This window comes from Peromyscus eremicus, chromosome 8a, assembly GCF_949786415.1.
Source record: "Peromyscus eremicus chromosome 8a, PerEre_H2_v1, whole genome shotgun sequence".
In the NCBI taxonomy this organism is placed as follows: Eukaryota; Metazoa; Chordata; class Mammalia; order Rodentia; family Cricetidae; genus Peromyscus; species Peromyscus eremicus.
Genome location: NC_081423.1, coordinates 81,041,671 through 81,063,428, shown reverse-complemented (window position 1 = coordinate 81,063,428; position 21,758 = coordinate 81,041,671). Strand labels below are relative to the sequence as shown.

Genomic DNA, 21,758 nt, shown 5'->3' with positions numbered 1-21,758 from the left:
AAAACCAAAAAATAAATAAATAAATAAATAAATAAATAAATAAATAAATAAATAAAATAAATAAAAGAATACAACACATCTTTGCATCATTAAACAAATGCTCCACAGCATAAACGAATGTAATACATCTTAAGCTAACATTCCACCACATTCTCTGTGTGTGGTGAGGGTACCTGTGTAGAGGCCAGAGGAAGACTTGTGGGAGTTGATTCTCACCTTCCACCAAGTAGATTCCAGGGATGGAACTTAAGCCGGTTTGGTGGCAGGAACCCTCACCCACTCAACCATCTTGCTGTCCCTGTCTTTTTTTTTTTTAATCTCCCTTTCTAACTTTCCATGTGCATGCTGGGAATCAACCGTGAGTCCTCATAACATCTGAGCTATCTCTCCAGCCCCCTGTCTTTGTTTTTTTGAGTCAGGGTCTTGTGTAGCCCAGGCTTGCCTTCAACTCATGATCCTCCTGTCTCCACATCCCAAGTGCTAGAATTATAGGCATGGGCCACTGCAGGTACTAAACAATAATTTTTTATTAAATGTATATAAATATAGTGATATTTCAATTATTAAGCGCAACTCAACTGTATTATTTATGAATTATATATTTAATGTGGAATTTCCCACATTTTAATGTCTTGTATAGAACAGGAACCTAGGAAACAAGAAATGTAGTTCATTAGTACAGTGACTGCCAAGTAGACTTTAAATTCATTTTAAAAAAGTAAGTCTCATTTAGCTCAGGCTAGCCCTGACCTATGTAGTTGAGCCAGGCCTTGAACTACTAATCCTCCTATATCCCCATTTCCTGGTGCTGGAATTGTAGGTGTGTGCTACCACACTAGCTGCAAACTCTAGATTCTAATCCCAGAACAGGAAAAAGAAAAAAAATAAATGGAAACTAAAAAGTTTTGTTTGTTTTGAGACAAGGTCTCCCCAAGTAACCCTGGCTGGCCTGGAATTCAAAGAGATCCACCTTCCTCTGCCCTTTGAGTGCCAAGATTAAGGTATGTGTGACCACACCTGGCTTCCTTTCTATTTCAGTTTCCCAGAGTGAACTGAGGTGGCACATGCACCTCCCAGCATTTAGGAGTCAGAGGCAGGGAGATTCCAATTTGGAGGCCACCCTGAACTATACATTGAGACCTTATCTCCACAAAAAATAATAATTTCCGCCGGGCGGTGGTGGCGCACGCCTTTAATCCCAGCACTCGGGAGGCAGAGCCAGGTGGATCTCTGTGAGTTCGAGGCCAGCCTGGGCTACCAAGTGAGTTCCAGGAAAGGCGCAAAAGCTACACAGAGAAACCCTGTCTTGAAAAACCAAAAAAAAAAAAAATAATAATAATAATAATAATTTCCTCATCCCTACCAACTGGATGGTCAACTTCAAGGACACTATTTATGTTATATTTAAATGGAAGAAGTGTCATTCATAGAAAATACAGGGTGAATGATGCACCCCTGAGCTGTTGGCTGGGTGAATGAAGATAATCCCATGATAATTCTTGTGAATTCCACATCTCATTTTCATAACCTTTAAATTCTACCCTCCAACCCCAGTTCCCTTTCCAGGGTATAGAGGAAAAAAGACCATGAATGAAAAGAATGGAGATGGGGGAGGGTTTAGTTACATGACTTCAAAACTACAGTGAGATTTGGATGCTGTTGGTTGGGCAGAGTGATGGGGGTCACAAAAGCAAGCCTCTAATTCCCAAGTGTCTGACTCAGGGTATGTGCATATAAGTGCAGTGCCTGCCGAGGCCAGAAAAGGTCATCAGATCTTTTGGAGCTAGAGTTACAAGTGGTGTGAGCTGCCACATGTGGATGCAGGGAACTGAGCTCCGGTCCTCGGCAAGAACAATACTCATTGTTAACTTTTGAGCCATCTCTCCAGTCCCTGAGAAATTTTATATTATTGTTGTTGTGCATGTGTGTGCATAGTGTGTGTATGTGCGCGTACACACGTGCTTATGTACGCGAATGCACATGAATGTCAAGAGGACAACTTTATGGAGCTGGTTCTCTACTCCCACCTTTATGTGAGTTCTGAGGATCCAACCCAGGTTACCAAGATTGTGAATCAAATTCCTTCACTCACTGAGCCAGCCACTTGGTTGGCCCATTCAGACAGGTTTTTGTTTTGTTTTGTTTTGTTTGGTTGGTTTTTGGCCAGACAGTTTTAAGTTGTTCATTCACTTAAAAAAAGGAAAAGGTGGCCGGGCAGTGGTGGCCCACGCCTTTAATCCCAGCACTCAGGAGGTAGAGGTAAGTGAATCTCTGTGAGTTCGAGGCCAGCCTGGTCTACAGAGCGAGTTCCAGGAAAGGCTCCAAAGCTACACAGAGAAACCCTGCCTCAAAAAACCAAAAAGAAAGAAAGAAAGAAAGAAAAGAAAGAAAGAAGGAAGGAAGGAAGGAAGGAAGGAAAGAAAGAAAGAAAGAAGGAAAGAAGGAAAGAAGAAAAAAGAAAAGGTTCTTGCAGTGTCTCACATGAAGCCAAAGTTCGCTTTAGTGTCAAAGGTGAACAGGACAGGAAAGGTCTCCATGCCTTACAGGAAAAACATGCCACTGCATATTATCCTGCCCATGTTAACAATCATCCTCAACAGGTGGCCTTTAATTGATAACAGAAAAACAAGCAAGCAAAAGGACCAATGACATGATATAAACCAGAAAGAGCAGGAGGCTCCGGAGACACGGACCTTTGGAGTCGATGTCTGGAGCAATGGGGTAGAGACCAGCAGGCCAGGTCATGCAGGGTTGAGAAGTTAGTAGAAAATTTTAAGAAAGTGATGGGTCAAATTTGAGTTTTAGAAAATGGAGCTGTGATGAGGTTTTTCTTTTTTTTTGGGGGGGGGTTTTTTTTTTTTGAGTTCTTTGTTTTGTTTTGGTCAGCCTGACACAAGTAGGGTCATCTGGGAAAAGGGAACCCCAGTTGAGAAAATAAATGCCTTCATCAGATTGGCCTGTAGGCAGCCTTTGGGGGACACTCTCTTGACTAATTGATATGGAAGGGCCCATGCCACTGTGGGAAGTGCCAAGCCTGGGCAAGTGGTACTGAATGCTATAAGGGACCATGCAAGCTAGAAAACAGCACTCCTTCGTGGCCTCCACTTCAGTTCTTACCTCCAGGTTCCTGCCCTGGCTTCCCTCAATGATGGGCTGTGATCGGGTCTTGTAAGACAAATAAACCCTTTCCTTCCCAAGTTGCTTTTGGTCATGGTCTTTATCACAGTGACAGAAAATTAACTAGGACAGAAATGTCTACTGGAGAGGACCAAAGTAGGGACAAGGACACCTATTAAGAAGCTCTGCAGCTATTTTAACGGCAGTGTCTTTAATCAAGGTGATGGCACAAGAAATAGAAGTGGAGAGCCCAGAACATTTGGAAACTGGAATCTAAGAGGGCTAGTGACAGAAGGGGCCCGCTTGAAACAAAGAGACCGTGGAGATAGAAGAGAGAGAAATACAGTAGTTTGCTCCCGAATACACACCACCCCTTCCCCGTGAATGCTGTGTTAAAAGTAGATAGCAGATTAGAGGCGGGGCTCCCCGCCCACTAAAATCCGGGAACTTTTATTTAAAGTGGGCAGTCGTCAGCGGAGGGTGCAACGATGAACACAGGTACTTCCGGCTGTCACGGAAGTAGGACTTCGCACTCTCCCAAGCTCCTCCCTCGGCGGCCGGGCAGAGTGACAGGATGGCCGGGCAAACGGCGCGGCTGCTGCTGCTAACCGTGGCAGTGGGGCTTGCGTGGGGCTCCCAGGGCGACCGCGAGCCGGTGTACCGCGACTGCGTGCTCCGGTGCGAGGAACGGAACTGTTCGGGGGATGCACTGAAGCACTTCCGCTCCCTCCAGCCAATCTACATGAGCCTAGCTGGTAAGCCCCACCCTCCCCGGGTAAGTCCCGCCCATTGGTTTTAGCCCCGCCTATTGCGCCCTTCTGCTTTGGAATCTCAGAACCTCAGTTTCCCTATGGGTTCTTTCACAAGTGTTTATGTATGGGACCTCTTGAGTGTGTGTGTGTGTGTGTGTGTGTGTGTGTGTGTGTGTGTGTGTGTGTGTGTGTGTGTGTGTGTGTGTGTGTGTGTGGTGGGGAAGGTCTTACCAGCCTGTCCTAGCTTTCCAGAGGCTTCATTATGTTTTATTCAAACCACCACTTGTTAAACACGGCGTACAAGACCTGAAATAACACAGGAGGCAGGCCTGCCTTTCGGGTTTATATTCCCCCCAAGCTGGTGAATAGTATCCTTCACAAAGACAGAATGGTTTGAGCCCTAATAGACCCATGCATTAAGCACTATATGCATTTGGAACTGGAAAGAATGGGGTCTGCTTCAAGGGGTGGAGGCAGGGGTCACCATGGAACAATTTAAAGAGGAGGGAATTAATATGAGCCGACATATTGAGCCCCCACACTGGACAGGCCTCATGGCAGGTCAGTTGACTTTTCACAACCCTCTCGGCTAGTGTCCCTAATCTATTTTACAGATGGGAACACTCAAGAGAGATTAAATACCTTGCCCAAGGTCACACAGTCTATAAAGTGGTAAAGCAGAATTTCCAGTTCTGACTGTTTGAACAACAGCTCATCCTCGTTATTACCCTTTCCCTTCCAGAAAGAGGCAACAGAGAGCTTGGAGGCCCTGGGAAGATCTGGGTACACAAAGCAGCTTGGTTTACCCAGAGAGCAGGGAGCATGCTGAGTAGTGGCAATAAGGGAATAAAGACAACTTGGAACCTGAGGAGTGGGGGTCAAGGGTCTGAGCTTTATTTTCGTAGGTTGAGGGAAGACACCTCCCTGGACTCAGAATGGAGAAGTATAAACCCCGGTCCCAATAGAGGGGCCTGTCCGATGCCAGGAGCTTTATCTTGCATAAAAGGAGAAGAAACTATTTGCTTTGCTCCCACTGCTAAAATCGCCTCCTCCCCCCTTTCCCCTGTGTGTTTGCCTACCCTCTCTTCTCTGTCCAAACGTGAAGGAAGATTTGAGATTTCCTCTGGTTCTCTCCAGCCTTCAGGTCCTCTTGGCCGCCATTCATGCCTGGGCTGCACCAGGCTGCGTATGCCTCCCTAAGCTAAGACATCTGCAGTCCTGTCTGTCTGTCTGTCTGTTGCAGGCTGGACTTGTCGGGACGACTGCAAGTATGAGTGCATGTGGGTCACTGTCGGCCTCTACCTTCAGGAGGGTCACAGAGTGCCCCAGTTCCATGGCAAGGTGAGTTAGAGAGTCAGGTAAGGTGTGTCCTGGTGGCCGCCAGCCCCCAGTGGGCCCAGCAGTCTGAGATGGGGAGTCACAGGGAGGGAGGGATGGGACAGGTACTTGTGCTCAGAATTGCTTTTCCAATGGTGCCAGTGTGTCCTGCTTCTGAATTTGGAGTAACAATGCCTGTGTCTCAAGCCAAGTGTGATGGCGCACACATTTGATACCAGCACTTGGGAGGCAGAGGCAGGTGGATCTCTAGAATTTGAGGCCAGCTTGGTCTATGTAGCCAAGGCTATCTATGTAGCCAAGGCTACATAGAGAGAGGGTCATAGGGAGACCCTGTCTCCAAAAAACAAACACACAAACAAAAAGGTCTGTGTCCTCTCACAGTAGTGCTGAGCTTCTCAGGACTGCCTGAGAGATCCACTGATCCTGAAAAGGTGTTTTTCCTGTAGCTTCTCCAATAGGAGACTAGATCATCAGAAATACCCCTTACATCGGCCAGCTTCTTCGTGACGTTTGACCCAATGTTATCTCATGTTGGCCTGTTGGCAGGAATTACTCTTCCCAGTTTAGCACAAAGTAATCCCGCACTCAGAGGACTATAGGAAGTAGTTGAGGAGAGATGGGACCCAGATCTGGATGGCAAGTCTGTATGGTTTCACCTGGCCTGTCTGCTGTCCCCGAGAGTCAGGCTCCCATTTCAATGCCTGCTGACCAGGGAAAGACTCATCTTAGCCAGAGACTTCTGGAGCGATTCTCATTGACTTGAGAGGATGTAAGGCTTTGGCCAAAATCCTGAGCTGAGGAACCAGCTGGAGACTTGGTGCAGCTGTGAAGGAAAGGTTGACCAGGCGGACAGGGGCTGCCTCCCCTCAGGCCTCCTCCCTATGCTCCTTTTTCAGTGGCCCTTCTCCCGGTTCCTGTTCATCCAAGAACCAGCTTCTGCCGTGGCCTCGCTCCTCAATGGCCTAGCCAGCCTGGTGATGCTCTGCCGCTACCGTGCCTCTGTGCCAGCCTCCTCCCCCATGTACCATACCTGCATGGCCTTCGCTTGGGTAGGTAGCCTGGCAGAACACTCTACACACCCTGTTCCGAACAGAGGAGCGCTTCCATCCCCAACAATGGGCTTCTAGCGACAAGCTGTTCTCTTTCCCAGGGCTAACGTGTGTGGTAGTCGGGCACAGTGGAAATGGAAGGTGTGACACCTTCCTTCTTACCAGGCCAGTCTTCTTGGGAAAGAGGGAGGACACACACTCTTGTCCTAAGTGAGGAAACTACAAAAAGACTCCATCGGGCAGTTTAGTAACATGGATGGGAAGTGGGTTGTAGGGAACATGTGCTGGAACTGCTGGTCTTTCCAAGACCTCTCTGGAGCATTGATGTGTCTTTTGTTCTGGCCCAGAGGTCTTATTAGAGCTCAGCCTAGTACTGGTCTGTCCCTGGAGAACTCGGGTGGGTCCATCTGAGTAGGAAAAAGTTCTCAGCCTCACCAGTATGGCTGGTCTGAGGAACTAGAATCCGGGGCCTGGGATCATTGGAGAACTGCAGACCTGAGTACAGAAGGGCGCTGGGTACAGTAAGAAGGTGCAGTGGATGTCTGTGGGGCAGAGCTTCTCTGACAGATCTTAAGGGGAAAAACCATCTGCTCAACTCGCCTTCCTGCTCTAAGAGCCTCCCTTTGTGTTCACTGGATACCCGCTGCATGCCAAGTACTTTACCAGGTACTGGAGCCCCCAAAACATGTGAAAACACACAGGTCTTGCCCTCCCGTATGGGCTCACAGTCACACAAACGATGTCAACGCACAGCCTTGAAGAAACACAGAAACGGGAAGGAGCTGTGGGGCATGTGATGGGGCTGCGCCCCTACAGGGCAACAAGGAAAGGCCACCTGGGATATGAGACAGACAGGAGGATTGGAGGTGTCTGGGGAAACATGAGGAGAGCAGGGGACTCTTCTAGACAGAAGACAGACAGTGTGAAGACAGCAAAGGGCATCTGTAGGCCAGAAGAGCCAGGAGTCACAAGGCAGGACAAGGAGAGAGGGGCAGCTCTGGGATCTAGTGGCTGGAGGACTCTGACCATAGCTGATAGCACAGGTGTGCTGAGATGCACAGGCCGACCCTGCCATGGCAGGGAGATGGACATGGAGTGGGGAGGCAGACCTAGTATCTGCCCTTCAGTGGTAACATTAATTGTTAAGGGCTATGGAAGAGCAGCGAGGCGGGGCGGGGGGAGAAAGTTAAGAGTTTGGGGCAGTTGGGCAGAGTGACGAATCCTGTAATCCCAGTACTCAGGAGGCTGAAGCAGGACTTTGAGTTTGATGTCACCATACACTGCATATTTGAGATCCTATCTTTATAATTTTTTTTTTGCAGGATATGGTGACCCTTAGTCCTAGCCTTTAGTCCCAGCACTCAGGAGGCAGAGGCAGGCAGATCTTTTGAGTTCGAGACCTACCCGGTCTACAGAATGAGTTCCAGGACAGCCAAGGCTACACAGAGAGACCCTGTCTTGAAAAACAAAAAGAAAGCAAAGCAATTTTTAAAAAATTGAAAACAGTAGTTGTAGCTGTATGCAATGTTATTCCAAGGCTGTCCTGAACCCCAGTGAGCTCTTGAACAGCAAGCACTATGGAGGAAGACCACGTGCATGTGGTCCTGGTCTTGTCCCCAGCATTTGACCAACGTTTCCTCGTGGGGTCCTTGTCACGTGCCTGTGTTCTCTGAGTAAGATCGGGCACACAGGGCATTGGCCTCAGATGACAGCTAACAAGTCAGCAAGGAGAGAAGACAGGGCTAGCCTTTGGCACCAAACCACTGGGCTCCAGGGTCTGAGTGCTCGCTGGAATAAACACTGGCTGAGCCAGAGCCAAGTTTTGCATCTGTGTGACCCAGGACTCCAGAGCAAAGCCTGGGCCTAGGCCCAGTCAGCCTGGAAAGCAGGACTAGATGTACCCAAGAGAGCTCAGCAGGACCTAAGAGCTGGAAAGCAGGGCGCAGGTCCTCTGGTAGGGGACAGATGCCAAGGTTGTTGGAACCCCTTCTTGCCTTTATGAGATCTTTCAGGGACACAGGGTCCACTCTGGTTGGATGATTTAGTTTTTCCTTTGCTGAGACAGGGTCTCACTGTGTAGCCCAGGCTGGCCCTCAGCATTCACTCTTCCGGCCTCGATCGTCTGGGTGTTACTGTGGTAAGCAGGCACCACCACACTTTGTCTAGTTTGGATTTCACACTTGCCACTGAGTCTTGTGTTTCTGCCCAGAGGGTGTGGTAGCAGACTTTGTCCTGGGCCGGGTCTTCTGGAACAAGTGTGGCCCTCATTTGTGCTGGGGTGTGGATGGGAGGGCCCTTTGCCAGCTCCAGGTTCTAACATGGGCCAGGGGTGTCTTTTCTCTGATAACTCTGTCTTTCAGTGGAACCCGTAACACTTCAGCCCGAGAAGGCGGCCCCTGCCTTGCTATTTAGACCCAGGTGCAGCCTGGGCAGGTACTGGGAAGGCCTGGGGAACCTGCCAGCGTTCTGTATGCTCTAGCCCTTTGACTCCATGGAGTGGGGGGCCTGGCCCTCTGCCAAAGCTAGGAGGCCAAACCAATTCCCCACCTTTATCTAGCAGGGAAAGGTCCTCAGGTGTAGCTGTGAGATGAAATGGCGGGAACTGGTTGTAGCGTCTCTGTTGAGGAAACGGCAAGAGAAGAGACAGGCCGAAACTGTAGCGGAAGGATGGCTAGACTTCAGGAAGGACTTTCCACCTGTCAGACAAAAGCCAGTGAAACAGACAATGTTGAGAAATGAAAAAAACCTTTTAAAGGTATTTGTTTATTTATTTATTTGTGTGCCTGGGCATGCAGATACACATGCTATGGCTTGATGTGGAGGTCAGACAACATCTCAGGGGAACTGATGCTCTACTACTGTGTAGGTCCTGGGATTTGAACTTGGGTCATCAGGCTTGGCACAGGTGCCTTCATCCAAACCATCTCACGAGCCCAGGAATCCTTCTTTGATGATGGAAAAAAGCCCCACCTCCCCTTAGAGTGAACCCGAGGCAGTCTTGCCCTGCTGGACTGTGGCCCCAGGGAGGGGGCAGGAGACATCATATTTAACATTCTGCCTCCCCCACTTCTGAGACACCAAGCTATTTAAAGATCCACTTGTCCCCACCATGATGGTGTCAATGACAGCCCCGAGCACTGGGGCTTAACACTGGGGTCAAATTCCTGACAGATCTGGCTCTCTTGGCATCCAACCAGTTTCATGGCTGATATTTTTGTCTGTTTTAGTATTTGCCAGCAGACTGAAACACCCTCCGGCCTCCCTCCACCCTTCCTGTCCCGCCATCCCTGCTACTACTGCCCCCCAGCCCTGCGTTGCCCCCCCCCAGCCTCAGTGTTTACACAAAACTCTCACCTATCCCGCTGCCCCCTCCCACCACGCTGAGTGCAACCAAGGGGTGCGGAACAGTTGTGGGGGGGGGGCCTTCCCCTCCCTGCCTGCCCATCTGTCTTCTGCTCCTGCCTGACTCCAAGCTCTGAAGAGAAACAGCACCTGCTGGGACCGTACTGATGGGACAGGGTTACCAAACTCATGGGTCAGTGCCTTGGGAACACGAAGAGGGGCTTTTCCCATAGCTGAATTGTCCGCACCCAGGAGCCAGGGCCCCTGGAGCCCCGTGGCTTGATCTTGAACTTGGTGGCCCTTGAGGAAAGAGAAGTTAGAGGTCAACTAAGGGTGGGGTCAGCCTGGTGGACGTGACGACAGAAACCAAGGTTCATGGGGCACCTGTGTACCAAGTAGCGGCAGGAAAATCCATGTGTATCGGGAAACTGAGACAGAGAGGGTAAATAACTTGCCTGAGACCACACAGGAAATGCTGCCTGTTGTAAAGGCCCTAGATTTGGCTCCAGGGCGTACATTCTTTTTTTTTTTTTTTTTTTCAAGACAGGGTTTCTCTGTGTAGCTTTGCACCTTTTCCTGGAACTCACTTGGTAGCCCAGGCTGGCCTCGAACTCACAGAGATCCGCCTGGCTCTGCCTCCCGAGTGCTGGGATTAAAGGCGTGCACCACCACTGCAGGGCGTACATTCTTAACACTGCCTTTGAGTTTGAGGAAAGGATCTGAAAGACCCCACCCTTCATGGGACACTCCTTAAGAGATGGGCATCTCGGGGTGCAGAGTCCAGACTTCAGACAGGACTCAGTAAGTAGATGGCCTCTGGGAGGCAGCAGATGAAGAGCCCAGCAGCCCCTACCGGTGCGTGGGGCTTAAGGGCTGGCCCAGCACACCTCTACCCTCTGCTTCCAGAGTTTCAGCTGCCACTTAGCTCAACCCTCTTGTCACCTCCCCCTTCCTGCTGTGGGTGACAAGGAGGCCTGGCTGGCTGCCAGTGCCTGCTGCCTCCCTCTCCTCCCTCCCACACTGGTTCCAGGGCCACCGTCCTCCCTAAGATATCCCTGCACCTGGCCTGCCCGGTCCTGTCTCCAGCCCGGGTCGCTCCTCTCCCCACACTGACCCAGCTCACCACTGACCCTTGGGAGGGAGGTGATGAGGGCCACTCATGCCTGCCCCATCTGAGGAGAGAGGGACTTGTTCTGAACTTGGGGTTCACAACCTGTGTCCCAAGCCAGGGTTGGCCACTCATCCTCAATAAGCCAATTTGAAAAGCCAGATTGAGAGTGGAAAGCAGAAAAGGGAGATGTATTCAGTGAGGCCACACTGGGAAGTCAGCTTATTGAGGATGGGTGGCTGAACCTGGCTTGGGACACAGGCTGTGACCTCCCCCTCTCAGGTTCCATAGCAGGCTGAGGCACAGCCAGGTACCACAGTAAAGCTGCCTCCCAAGTCTGAGGAAAGGGCCAGAAGAGGAGGCCTACCTACCACGAGACACACCTCAGAGCCCTGTCAAGGCTGCAGAGGCCGTTCCTCAGGTGGCCCTCTGTAAGAGGAAGGCATTGTATGGGACTGGCTGGCAGAGAAAGCCGGGCTCCACGGGTGTGTGTGTGTGGGGTGTGTGTGCAGAGGACTCCCAGGCCAGATCCCAGCATCGAGAGTACCCGCCGGGCTCTAAGCCCTGCCTTGCCTCCACCCTGCCCTCTGTCACCCTCAGCTCCTAGCATGTGCAGGAACTCAGCTGTGTCTGGTCCTCCTGCTGTGGGACCCTACAGGCTGGCTTCTTGACCTGCTCTGTATCTCCTGACTGGCCATTTGTTGTGGTACCTAAGTGGGCAGCTCCTCCAGGCATGTGTCCCGAAAGAAAGCATCTCTGTGGACCTTCCTGGTATGGCAGGCCCGGCCCTGCTCTTCCTTTTGTAACTAGCTGCCACTGATTTCTCAGCCTCTGTCTCAGTAACTTGGGCCTCTGCTGTGGACGCAGGCCTTGAAGAAAGTGCCAGCACAGACTCCCACAAGATGGTGTATTTGCAAGTCTGTCTCTGCTCCTTTCCGGGAAGAGGGCCCCCAGCATTCCCCTGGGCCATTCCACGCTGCTGCCTCTTCAATCCTGCCCCTTCTCCTCCCTAGACTCCAGAGCAGCTACTGGCCCAGCGGGTTAGGCTGGCCCAGCCAGGAGGAAGCTGGGTTAGGTTGGCCACAGTCTTCCTCAGAGGCTAGGTTCCAGTGGGATCTGCTACATCTCCCTCCCTGGACACACCCCAAGCTAGCTCAAGCCCCCCACCCACCCACCCACCTCATTCCCGCCCCCAGAAGCTGAGGTCACAGGCTCCCATGGGCTGGGCCCGGCGGGCGGGGTTGCCATCACCTGGCAGTGGGGGAGAAGGCAGGGCCCTGGGGGCTGTTGTCTTAGAGATTGGGTAATTTGGGAGCTTGTTCTGCCAGGACTGGTCCCCTGGCCAGGCCAGAACCTGTGGAAGCTGCAGCTCTTTTGGCCTGGGGGACTTGGGTGGCGGTTTACAGTGGTGGGAAATCCTCCTGTGGGGACCGGCTAGGTGAGAGTGGAGCCTGGATTTGTTCAGAGGACTCTTGGGGCACAGGAAACACATTTTCCCCCAGCAGAGCCCGACGGGTCTCCTCCACCTTGGGAAGCATGCTGACCGACCTCTCCTTCCTCAGGTGTCCCTCAATGCTTGGTTCTGGTCCACAGTCTTCCATACCAGGGACACTGACCTCACAGAGGTGAGCACCTCCCAGCCCCGCTGCACGAGACAGTCCCAGAGGAGCCCAGGAGAGGGCAGAGCAGGCTCCATAGAGTGAAGGCTGCTCCATCTGCAGAGCCCACCTCTCTGTCTGGCACCCCAAGCCTGGCAGCACACGGAGCCTTACCTGGATCTGGCCAGGAGACTTTTGTCATTGGCTTTCTGATCTATAAGGCCACTGAGCCTGGGAGAGATGAAGTCATTTTCCCAGGGTCACCCAGCTAATGTAGTCAGGATTGGGGGCCAAGTCTATCACACCCCAAGTGGCACTTTGAGTTCCACGGTGCGCCCTCATAGTGAGGTCCTTCTCGATGGCATGACCCTCTCACTGCTGAGAAACTCTGGAACGTTTTATAAAGTGGACACAGTGAGACAGCCAGAGGACGGGGCTCCTGCAGACTGCAAGCCTAGACTCTGCCCCCCCCCCAATCCCTGTGGCTCCTCTGTGGGCCCTGCCCTGTGCCATGCTCTGCTCCCTCACCTGGCCCTCCTGGGCTCTCCCCACCCCCAGAAGATGGACTACTTCTGCGCCTCCGCTGTCATCCTGTACTCTGTTTACCTGTGCTGTGTCAGGTGAGTCCCTGGGGCTGCGGGCAGAGAGGGAACTGCCCAGAGCTTTCTTCCTTGCCCATAACACGTTTCTACAGGGCTGTCTTGGGTGGGGGATACTAGGGTTAGAGGGGCTTCCCCAGGAGTTGTGGCCCTTGGTCTCTGGGAAACAGTTGGTGTGGCGGGGAGGGGGAGGACGGTGGCTTCAGCAGCCCCTTTGGGTGAGGGGATCGTTGAAGGGACACGGCTCCATCTGAGTTGCTCTGGGGGGCTGGACAGGACCGTGGGACTGAGGTACCCATCAGTGGCCAGTGCCTTTGGAGCCCTGCTGCTGCTGCTGCTGACAGTACACATCTCCTACCTGAGCCTCATCCGCTTCGACTACGGTTACAACATGATGGCCAACGTGGCTATAGGTGAGAGCGGGGGGGGGGGGGATTCTTGGGGGCGGGGGCATCCTGGAGAGACTCTTGAGAGCAGGGAGGAGTTGAGATGGGGGCTGGGGGTGGGTGGAGGCGGGCAGGGCAGCTAGAGTCAAGGAGGACATGGAGTGAGTGAACGTCTCTGCCCCTGGCCCCCAGGCCTGGTGAACCTGGCCTGGTGGCTGGCCTGGTGCCTGCGGAACCACGGGCACCTGCCTCACACGCGCAGGTGTGTGGTGGTGGTGCTGCTGCTGCAGGGCCTCTCCCTGCTGGAGCTGCTCGACTTCCCACCCCTCTTCTGGGTCCTGGATGCCCACGCCGTCTGGCACATCAGCACCATTCCTGTCCACATCCTCTTCTTCAGGTCAGCGCCACCCCAGCCTCGCGATGTCCTCGCCTGCTCCTAGAGCAGACTGGGGCCCCCTGTGCCCACTTGGGCTTCCCACTTGCCTTCTGTCACCCCACTGTCTGGGCGGTTCTCAGGACGGGGTGACTGCCTCAGTGGGGTCCTCTCTACACCCACAGATTTCTGGAAGATGACAGCCTGTACCTCCTGAAGGAATCTGAAGCCAAGTTCAAGCTGGCCTAAAGACCCTGGGAGGGGTAGATCTGCCTCGTGCCTGAGGCTCCTCCCTGCTCCCCCTTGAGATGATTGTTTTTCTCCTTCTAGCCTCTTGAACTTGAACGTGCGGGGTATGGGCTTGGGATCCTAGCCACCTGCCCCTGGCTGGCTCTCACAGGGCAAGACCCCTGTCTTGGGGGTGGCCTCCTCAGGTCTGGGGCAGGGAATAGGCAGCCCTCCTGTGCCTGCGGCTGAACTGGGAGCAAGTTTTGAAGTTTTACAGAGAGGAGTGCTGCTTTGGTCTCCTTAGCCTTCTTCCCTTTTCCATGTCACTCACCCCGATAGTACCACCCCAAGCCACTTACCCCTAAGTGCCACACCCACAGGCCTTTGGGGTACATTGGGGGTCTCTTTTTGTCAGGGAGCCACTAGGTGGCACTGGAGGCCTGCTCTTCAGCTGCCCAGGTTTCTTTGTGGGTCTGAGGAACTGAGCTGCTGGGCTGGTTCCAGCCATTCTTGCCTTCGGGGCCAGGACCCCAGGGGGCTCTGGATTAGAACCCTGGCTGCTGTTCTGGTTGGGAGTGGACACACTGACACATAGAGGGATATGGACCAAGCCAAGAGCAGAGATGACCAGATAGTCAATGAGCTGGGTTTGACAGGACTGGGGCATCGCGGGCCTTCATTTATAGTGTAGAGAGGATGTGTGTTCAGGGGGGCAGGTGGGTGGGGATGGTTTGGGGAAGGCATGTGTCTGAGAGGAACATGCCTAAGGAGGCTGGAGGGGAATGGGGAAATGAAGTCATCACCAGCAGTCATTTGAGCTCCAAGTCTGCTCAAGACCCCAAGTCCAACCAGCTGCGGGTATGTGCAGAGGACCTGACGGGGCCTGTGAGTGTGGACGCCTGCCCAATGCCCTTTGCACTCCACTCCAAATCACAGCCCCCCACCCCCACCCCCCACCCCCACCCCACCCACATGTCTTGAGAGCACGCTGCAGAACTAGCCCCTGGAGGGCAGAGAGGGGAAGGGGGAAAATGCCCCCCTTGCCTCCAATCTCTTTACCTTGGCATGGTGTGCCTCCCACTCCAGTTCCCCGCTGTAGCCCCTGGTCACAACTGGACTTCGGGGGCCTCAGGCAAAGGGGGAAGAGGGTGTAGAGCCTTTGTCTGATTGTGGTCTCTGCCCTCCATAAAGGAGCTTGCTCTCCCAGGGTAATTGCAGGGCAGGCAGGACCCATACAGCCTGTATCCTGAACAGTCCATCAGGAAGGCAGTCTGCAGCCGGGCCCTGCCTCTGTCCCCTGCCCTCTTTTTGTGGGGAGAGTAGCTATGCCAGGGCTCCAGCTCAGACACTTGGGCAGCCTGTTAGGATTTTTTGATACTAAGAACAATTTTAAGGCCGGAGACAGTAAAGGACATGCTTAATAAACCAATTCCTGGCCTCACTCACCCTGGTTCTGCTCCTCTGTGTGTATAAAGCAGGCTGGAGGGAAGGAGACATTGCTGGCCAGTGGCAGATCTCTACCTGGGTACATGGGAGTGAGGGTGGCATGGATCCCAGCAGAGCCCGAGGCGTGTGTGTGTGTGGGGGGGGGTGTGTGGGGGGGTGGGGAGCTAGTACCACTGGCTCTTGCCTTCTTGTTTCTCAACCTGTATTCATGTCTGGACCCGGCATATGGGGCCCTCACACCTGCACCCCCATCTTCTGAGCCCAGGCAAAGATGCCCTCAACGTTCTCTACACCTGTGCAGAGGTGGGCACTTCAGGCCCTCAGGCTTTGGCTCTTCTCACTCAGGCTTTCTGAGCTTTGACTGGAGACAAGCTGGCAGGCCCTCCTACTGAACTGAGGCAAACTGATGGGCCACTAGAACCACACAAGTGCCTGGCATGCAGCAGGTGCCGCTTAGACCCTCCTGAACTTGACCTTCCTGGGCTGGAGAGAATGGCTGGTACAGAAAACAGCCTTCATGGAGGCTTCTAGGGAAAAAAGAAGAGCTAGGATCGGTCCCTCCTAAACCTCAGAGGCCTCTGCATATTCTTTGCTTCTAGGAGAGCCACAAACCACACCAACACAGCAGGGACTGTTGCTTTATTAGGTGCCACTTAGATAATAAGGAAATTGAGGGCACCCGGCATGTGGGGCCCTCACACCTGCACCCCCATCTTCTGAGCCCAGGCAAAGAAGATGCCCTTGACGTCATCCACACCCGTGCGAAGGTGGGCAGGCATGATGTAGGTACGAAGGTCTCGGACCTCATAACCGCCAAGGACCAGGGCCTCCCTCACCTCCTCCTCTGACACTGGTACCACAGAGAGCCTGGCCTCCCCAGCAAGGTACCATGACTCCTCCAGGGCCCCAATGAGGAGGAGGTGACCCCCAGGCCTCAGTAGTGTGGTGATGTGATGCAAAGCCCGCTGGAAGCTGGCGAGATCTGGGCTCACAGCCTCCAGGCAGAAGGCAGAGACCAGGGCATCGGCAGGCAGGGGTGCCAGGCTGGAAGTACCCAGGGGCTGGGGCTGGTGCACGTCGATGGGCAAGACTCGCTTCACCCTCGCTCTCAGCTGGCGTTCCTTCTCCTGCCAGGACTCGCTGTACAGAGGGCACCAGGCAGGGCTCAGGACTACCCCAGGCTCAGTCCTCTCTGCCCTCCACCACCCACCCACCACTCCACAGACGCTTGCAGCCCGACTCTCACCCCTTGCCCTCAATGAGGCAAGCGTGCTGGCTGTACACACTCCAGTCGAAGGCTCCCGGGTCCTCCCGAAGCCAGAGTCCCAGCTCCTGCCGGTTGACCTCCAAGAAATCCGTCATGGTGATGTCCTCAAAGTGGGCACAGGCACTGAGCAGCTGGTATATGGTGGGGCCTGAACCAATGTCTATGAGGGCCTGTCCAGACACCTCACCTGGTGAAGCAGAGAACCGGAGTTCCAGGTAGTCCCTGCCCCAGCCACCCCTTCCTCCCTCCCGTGCTCTCCCAGCTCTTCCAGGTAGTGTGAGTGCCTGGAGCAAGCGCCCACGGAAATCAGGTTCTACTGGGGCCATCCTGGGCTACCTACATTGGAGAGAAGCTTGGCTCCTCTAACTCGGGTTCCACCATTGAAAAGCTAGCTTCAGTGACGATCAAATGGGGAGATGCTAAGACAACTAGCCTTTCCCTCTGGAGTCTCCAACCTCTGCCTCAGCCTTGACCTGTCTCTCTCCTGTACCCCACCCTGCCTGTCTCTCAATCCTAAGCAGCCTCCCCTCCTAAGGAAAGGGGTCTAAGTTGTCTAGTCAGGCCTCCAGTTCCGGGGCTCAAGCGGTCCTCCAGCCTCAGCTTCCCTAGTATCTGGATCTAGAGGCCGGCACCACCACGGAGCCTTGCTGACTTGCTGACTCTTGATTGCACAAGCTATCCACCTATATTTCTGCTTCTTGGTCCCCATCTAGTGTACATTCTTGTTTCTCTCCTTCCCTTTTATTTTTTTCCCCCATGACTTCTGCTCTCTCATGCCTCAGTTTCCCATGCTCACCCGTGGCAAAGGTTTGCGCCATGCAGCGCAGCTTCCAAGGCCCGACGCCATCAGGGCTGCTCAGGTCCCCACGCGGAGGAGCGTAGTTGTTGCGGAGGTAGGCGCGGGGCTCGAAGCGCTGGTAAGCCCAGGCGACAGCTGCCCGGCCAGGGTCCGAGTCATTGGCCATCCCTGCAGCGTGGTTCAAATCTGTGCCACTGTTCATGCTTCTGCTGGGGCCTCCTATCCCCCAGCTAGCCTCACCATCCCTTTATCTACCACTGTCCCCCCACCCCCCACCGCCCCGACTCCCCCCATCGCGAGGGCGGAGGCGGTAGCTGAGAGATGAGGCGCCTGGGGCCACTACATCTCTGTCACCCCATCCATCTCTGTTAGTGTCTGGAGCAACGGACTCATGGGGGCGGGGGGGGGTGTATGGGGGGCACCCTCTAGAACATAGCTTCTGCTCCACCCTCGCTCTGCACTTGAGCTGACAACCCTCCACCCATACACACCTTCCCTTGTTCACCCCTTCCAGTGCTACCCTGCACCCCCAAACTCAGTTCCAGATCCCCTGCCAGGCGCTCTAGCTCCTCTCCAGCCTCCCACAGACACTTGTGCCCAGCATCCCATCCCTTTTCTTTCCCAAGGTTTGGATAGCCCAGGTTCCCAGTCCCAGCGTCCTCTCCCAGACCCCCTCCCCTCTCTTGGGGCACCCCTTACAAACTCCCCTTCTTAATAATGCCGTCCCTTCCTCCAGGCCTGGATCCCAACTCTCTCCTCCAAGGCCCCTTCCCTCCTCCAGAAAGGACACTCTGTTCTGGCCTCTGTCTTGGTGGCCCGGGGGAGCCCCTGAGCAGGTACTTTTCTGCCCTGAACATCTGATGGTAGCAGAGATAGAAGAGGTGAGCAGACTAATGCTTTTAGCAAGCAGACCATCCGGGCATCCCCTGCGGGCCTCCGGGGCTGTGCGTGTTGCTTATCTGGGGGCCAATAAGCACAGCCAGTTCAGGATGTTCCTACCACATCAGGACACCAGGCTCAGGTAAGAACGGAAGGAAAAGTACTGAGCGCAAGCTTGGTACTGCCATGGCCACCAGAGGGGTTCATGGCACACTTTTGGCATTTCAAGGGTGCAGGTCCCCGATGGTTCTCCCCCAGTCATCACTCCTGGCCCTACTGGGGAGTTGGCAGGGCCTGGCCTCAGGTCTTGCTTGGTGCTCCGGGTAGCTGGCACAAAAGCTTCTCCTCTTCCCTCCCATCTGCTCAAAATGGCAAACCACCCTGCCAACAGCATCTCCAGTCTTCCGAAAGCAGAATCCTCTGAATGAAGCCTGTGCCCTCTGGGGTGGGTAGGGTACCAGTCTCTGCTAAGATAGTCCTGGCCTCTTTCGATCCAGTCCTCCTCTGTGCCCCTTCCTTATTCCAAGGGGACAGTCTCCTTGTTAGGCCAGACACCCGGTTGGGACATGAATCATCATAACAGCTGCCGGGGTCACATACAGGAACCTGACCCTGCCCTCCCACCCAGGCCAGGGAGGGTGGAACACCTGATGCCAGCCAAGGATTGATTCTGTCTGGATCTACAACCGACAGGCCTTTGGGTCATTGACCCCATCCACACCCCAAGGCACAGCCAAGGACAACCCTTGTGCCAGCCCCTTCCATATCCTCCACAGATAGCATTTAAACAACCCCCAATGCCAGCTGGCCTGCTAAGTGCTCTCCAGTGCCAGGGAGTGGACATGGAAGCCAGGACTGGGCAGTGACACAGGAAGGGGGACCAGACAGTTACCCTGTTTACAGCTCTTCCCCTGTACCCCACCCCTAAGAATGAGTATACCCTCTGGCTGTGCCATATTTAGCTCAAATGCACGGCTGTTCCCAGAAGTGCATGGGAGACATTAGTGCTCATCCCCAACCACAAAGAAAGAGAGAAGCCTGGAACACGGTTGAGCATTTATTGCAGTGCTAACGGAGGGTGCTGGGGGCCTGCCCTGCTTCTGCCCTCTCCACATCCCCCTCCCTCTAGTCTTCAAGCTTCCTTCCCAGAGCATTGCAGATCCCTTCCATGTCCTACTACTCCGTCTCTGTAACCGAACAGGTCACCGTTTCCAGGGGCCTCTTGGCCTCGCCAGTATCTCTTGTCCCTTCTTCTGGGGCTGAGGGTGCTCCACCTCAGCCCACCATCCTTGATGCCCTCCCTTCGGGAACTCAGGACAACTAAGTATCCTGGCCTCTGGCTCCCTCCTCCCATAGCCCCCACCTCTGGGCAAACTACAAAGCAGCCGCGGCCAGCAGCTCTCCTCCATGGTCCTAGCCAGGAAGGGCCCAGCCCAAGGCAGACACAGTGGAGCCTGAGTTACAGTCCATCTCAGCCTCTCTGAGCTTCCTGAGACATGGATCTAGACAGGGTTCGCCGCAGGGTCCCGGGTTTGCTGACAGGCACCACTGGGGGAAGCTGCTTGGTGATCTCAGCCACGTCCTGGCGCTCCGCGCACTGGCCGCCCAGAGCGGTCTCCAGTGCCAGCAGCTCCCGCAGCTGGATGGGGGTCTCCTCGCGTTCCTCCTTGGCAGCTCCCACCTTGGCGGGGGTGAAGATGGGCAGCGGCAGCACCCGCTGGTATGGCAGCTGGTATTCCTGCAGCCCGCGGCCGAGGATACCCAGGCGCATCACCAGCCAGGGCGAGCGCTGCACCACTGCCTGGCACTGTCCCTGCCTGTGGTAGGTCTCATGCCTCTGTGTATCCTCCTCATGCAGGGAGCATCTGAAAGTAGAGAAAAGGGTGATGAACTCCTGAGAGATGCCGTTCTCCTCCGGTCTCAGGCTAAGTGGGGTCTCCCTGGACGGCCAGGTCCCTGGGGTAGGCGTCTGCACTTTGGTGTGGAGAGGGTACTCTGGAGAAGCAGAGGCAGAACTTCCAGAGGACCCATCACACTCACCCCTCTTCCGGCCGGGTGGACAGGGTCAGATCTTTCCACTCAGCCCAGAAGGCTTCCCGGCGTTCCTGGTTCTCCTCGGACACTTGGCAGCTCAGCTCTGAAGTGGCCATGATCCCTTCTTGCTCCCTCTGCTGCTGTGCCTGGCTCCTCTGGAGCCCTTTAAATAGCCCCTTCTCCCTCTCCTCCAGGGACTATTTCCAGCCCCTCTGGCGTCAGATGCTATAAGCAGAGCCAAGACTCACTGGTGGTGGTGGGGCTCTGAGTCCAGGGCGGGGGTTGGGATACCTAGATTCTGGCTGCTCCCAGGTCAGAGGTCAGCTTCCAAAGCAAGGAAGGTGCTCCAGTGGGGCCTGGGGTCCTCGGACTGGCACCGCCAGGTATCTGGCATTCTGTAAACGCCATCTCAGACCAGGCACATGCCCAGCCTCGTGCCACCTTGGCACTGTCCTCTGCCCTGCCTGCTCCCCCTTGCCCAGGGAGGAAAGCAGCTTGTCTGTAAACAGAACAGGAGAAGCAGGAACGGATGCCCCCCTCACTCTGCCCAGGGCTGCCGTCTCCCCTTCCTGAGCTCAAGGGCACATACCTCAGTAAGGCCCCTTGACTTAAGAAGGATCATGTAACCATGTCCTCAGGCGTCTACACAAAGCCTGGTTCCTAACCCGCAACATGCCAGCAGGGGAGGGGGCACCATCGCCACCCCTGAGACCCCTGGGTATGAATTTCTGTGCTTTTATTGCCCAGGGCCAGTGGTTAGAGTAGTCTCCTAAGGGCCACAGGTCAGGGTGAAGGAGGCAGGCGTGGGAGGTGGCACTCACCCCGAGGCCTATGTGGAGAGAAACGGGGTTTGCTAGAAACTCTAGAGGGTCTATTAAGCAGCAGCCGGGAGACCCAGCGCTTGCCTCAAGCTGGCTGTCTTATGTAACCGGGGAGCACAGTCCCTGTCCTTAAGTCTCACTTTCCATGTTTTTCTGGCCACAGCGGAATGACACGGAGAATTCATGGACTTGGCAGCTCCGTGGTTTACCTGGGAGGGGACTAGCTCTCTCGTATGAAGCAGAGGAAACAGATGTCATGAGACCACTCAAGCACCCAGGGAGCAATGCATGGTACAAGCTGGTGAACAAGGAGGTGGGCTAGGGGAGGGGGCAGGGGAGAGGGGCAGGAAGGAGGGCATTGCTGAGGAGTAAGCAAAGGGCACCAGAAGAAGCGGCAGAGGCTGAGGACTCCTGGGGACAGCAGAGAGAGCGCCCAGCTGCTATCAGATGCAGAATAGCACATTACTGATTGCCGGGGCCTCTGCCCACTCAGTACACCATCCATTTCACAACCCTATGGCACTGGCCCCTTCTGTTCGACAAAGTAGGAAATAGAGGCTCAGGGAAGGTTTGCCCAGGGTCTTGGACCCAGCCAGAACCAAGAAAAACCCACCCGGCTCCA

General features: G+C 54.3%; 3 protein-coding genes across 4 annotated transcripts; 1 reads left to right on the top strand and 2 right to left on the bottom strand.

The window, feature by feature from the left end:
- The first annotated feature begins 3,591 nt into the window (after positions 1-3,591).
- Positions 3,592-15,321, top strand: Pgap3 (post-GPI attachment to proteins phospholipase 3). Of its 2 annotated transcripts, XM_059271685.1 has the most exons (8): positions 3,592-3,872; positions 5,113-5,210; positions 6,104-6,256; positions 12,269-12,331; positions 12,863-12,924; positions 13,180-13,316; positions 13,482-13,686; positions 13,848-15,321. In XM_059271685.1, the coding sequence occupies exons 1-8, from the start codon at positions 3,692-3,694 to the stop codon at positions 13,909-13,911; spliced, it is 963 nt and encodes a 320-aa protein (XP_059127668.1). In that variant the 5' UTR covers positions 3,592-3,691; the 3' UTR covers positions 13,912-15,321. The 2 variants fall into 2 exon arrangements, with proteins under 2 accessions (XP_059127668.1, XP_059127670.1); XM_059271687.1 differs by lacking the exons at positions 12,269-12,331; positions 12,863-12,924; positions 13,180-13,316; positions 13,482-13,686; positions 13,848-15,321 and adding an exon at positions 8,814-9,502.
- A 653-nt stretch (positions 15,322-15,974) lies between these two features.
- Positions 15,975-17,604, bottom strand: Pnmt (phenylethanolamine N-methyltransferase). Its single transcript, XM_059269661.1, has 3 exons — positions 17,400-17,604; positions 16,583-16,790; positions 15,975-16,476 (listed from the first exon to the last, which is right to left on the bottom strand). Exons 1-3 carry the CDS (start codon positions 17,602-17,604, stop codon positions 16,032-16,034), a joined length of 858 nt encoding a protein of 285 aa, XP_059125644.1. The 3' UTR covers positions 15,975-16,031.
- Positions 17,605-19,325: 1,721 nt separating this feature from the next.
- Positions 19,326-20,734, bottom strand: Tcap (titin-cap). Its single transcript, XM_059269660.1, has 2 exons — positions 20,322-20,734; positions 19,326-20,146 (listed from the first exon to the last, which is right to left on the bottom strand). The coding sequence occupies exons 1-2, from the start codon at positions 20,429-20,431 to the stop codon at positions 19,753-19,755; spliced, it is 504 nt and encodes a 167-aa protein (XP_059125643.1). The 5' UTR covers positions 20,432-20,734; the 3' UTR covers positions 19,326-19,752.
- Between the last annotated feature and the right edge of the window lie 1,024 nt (positions 20,735-21,758).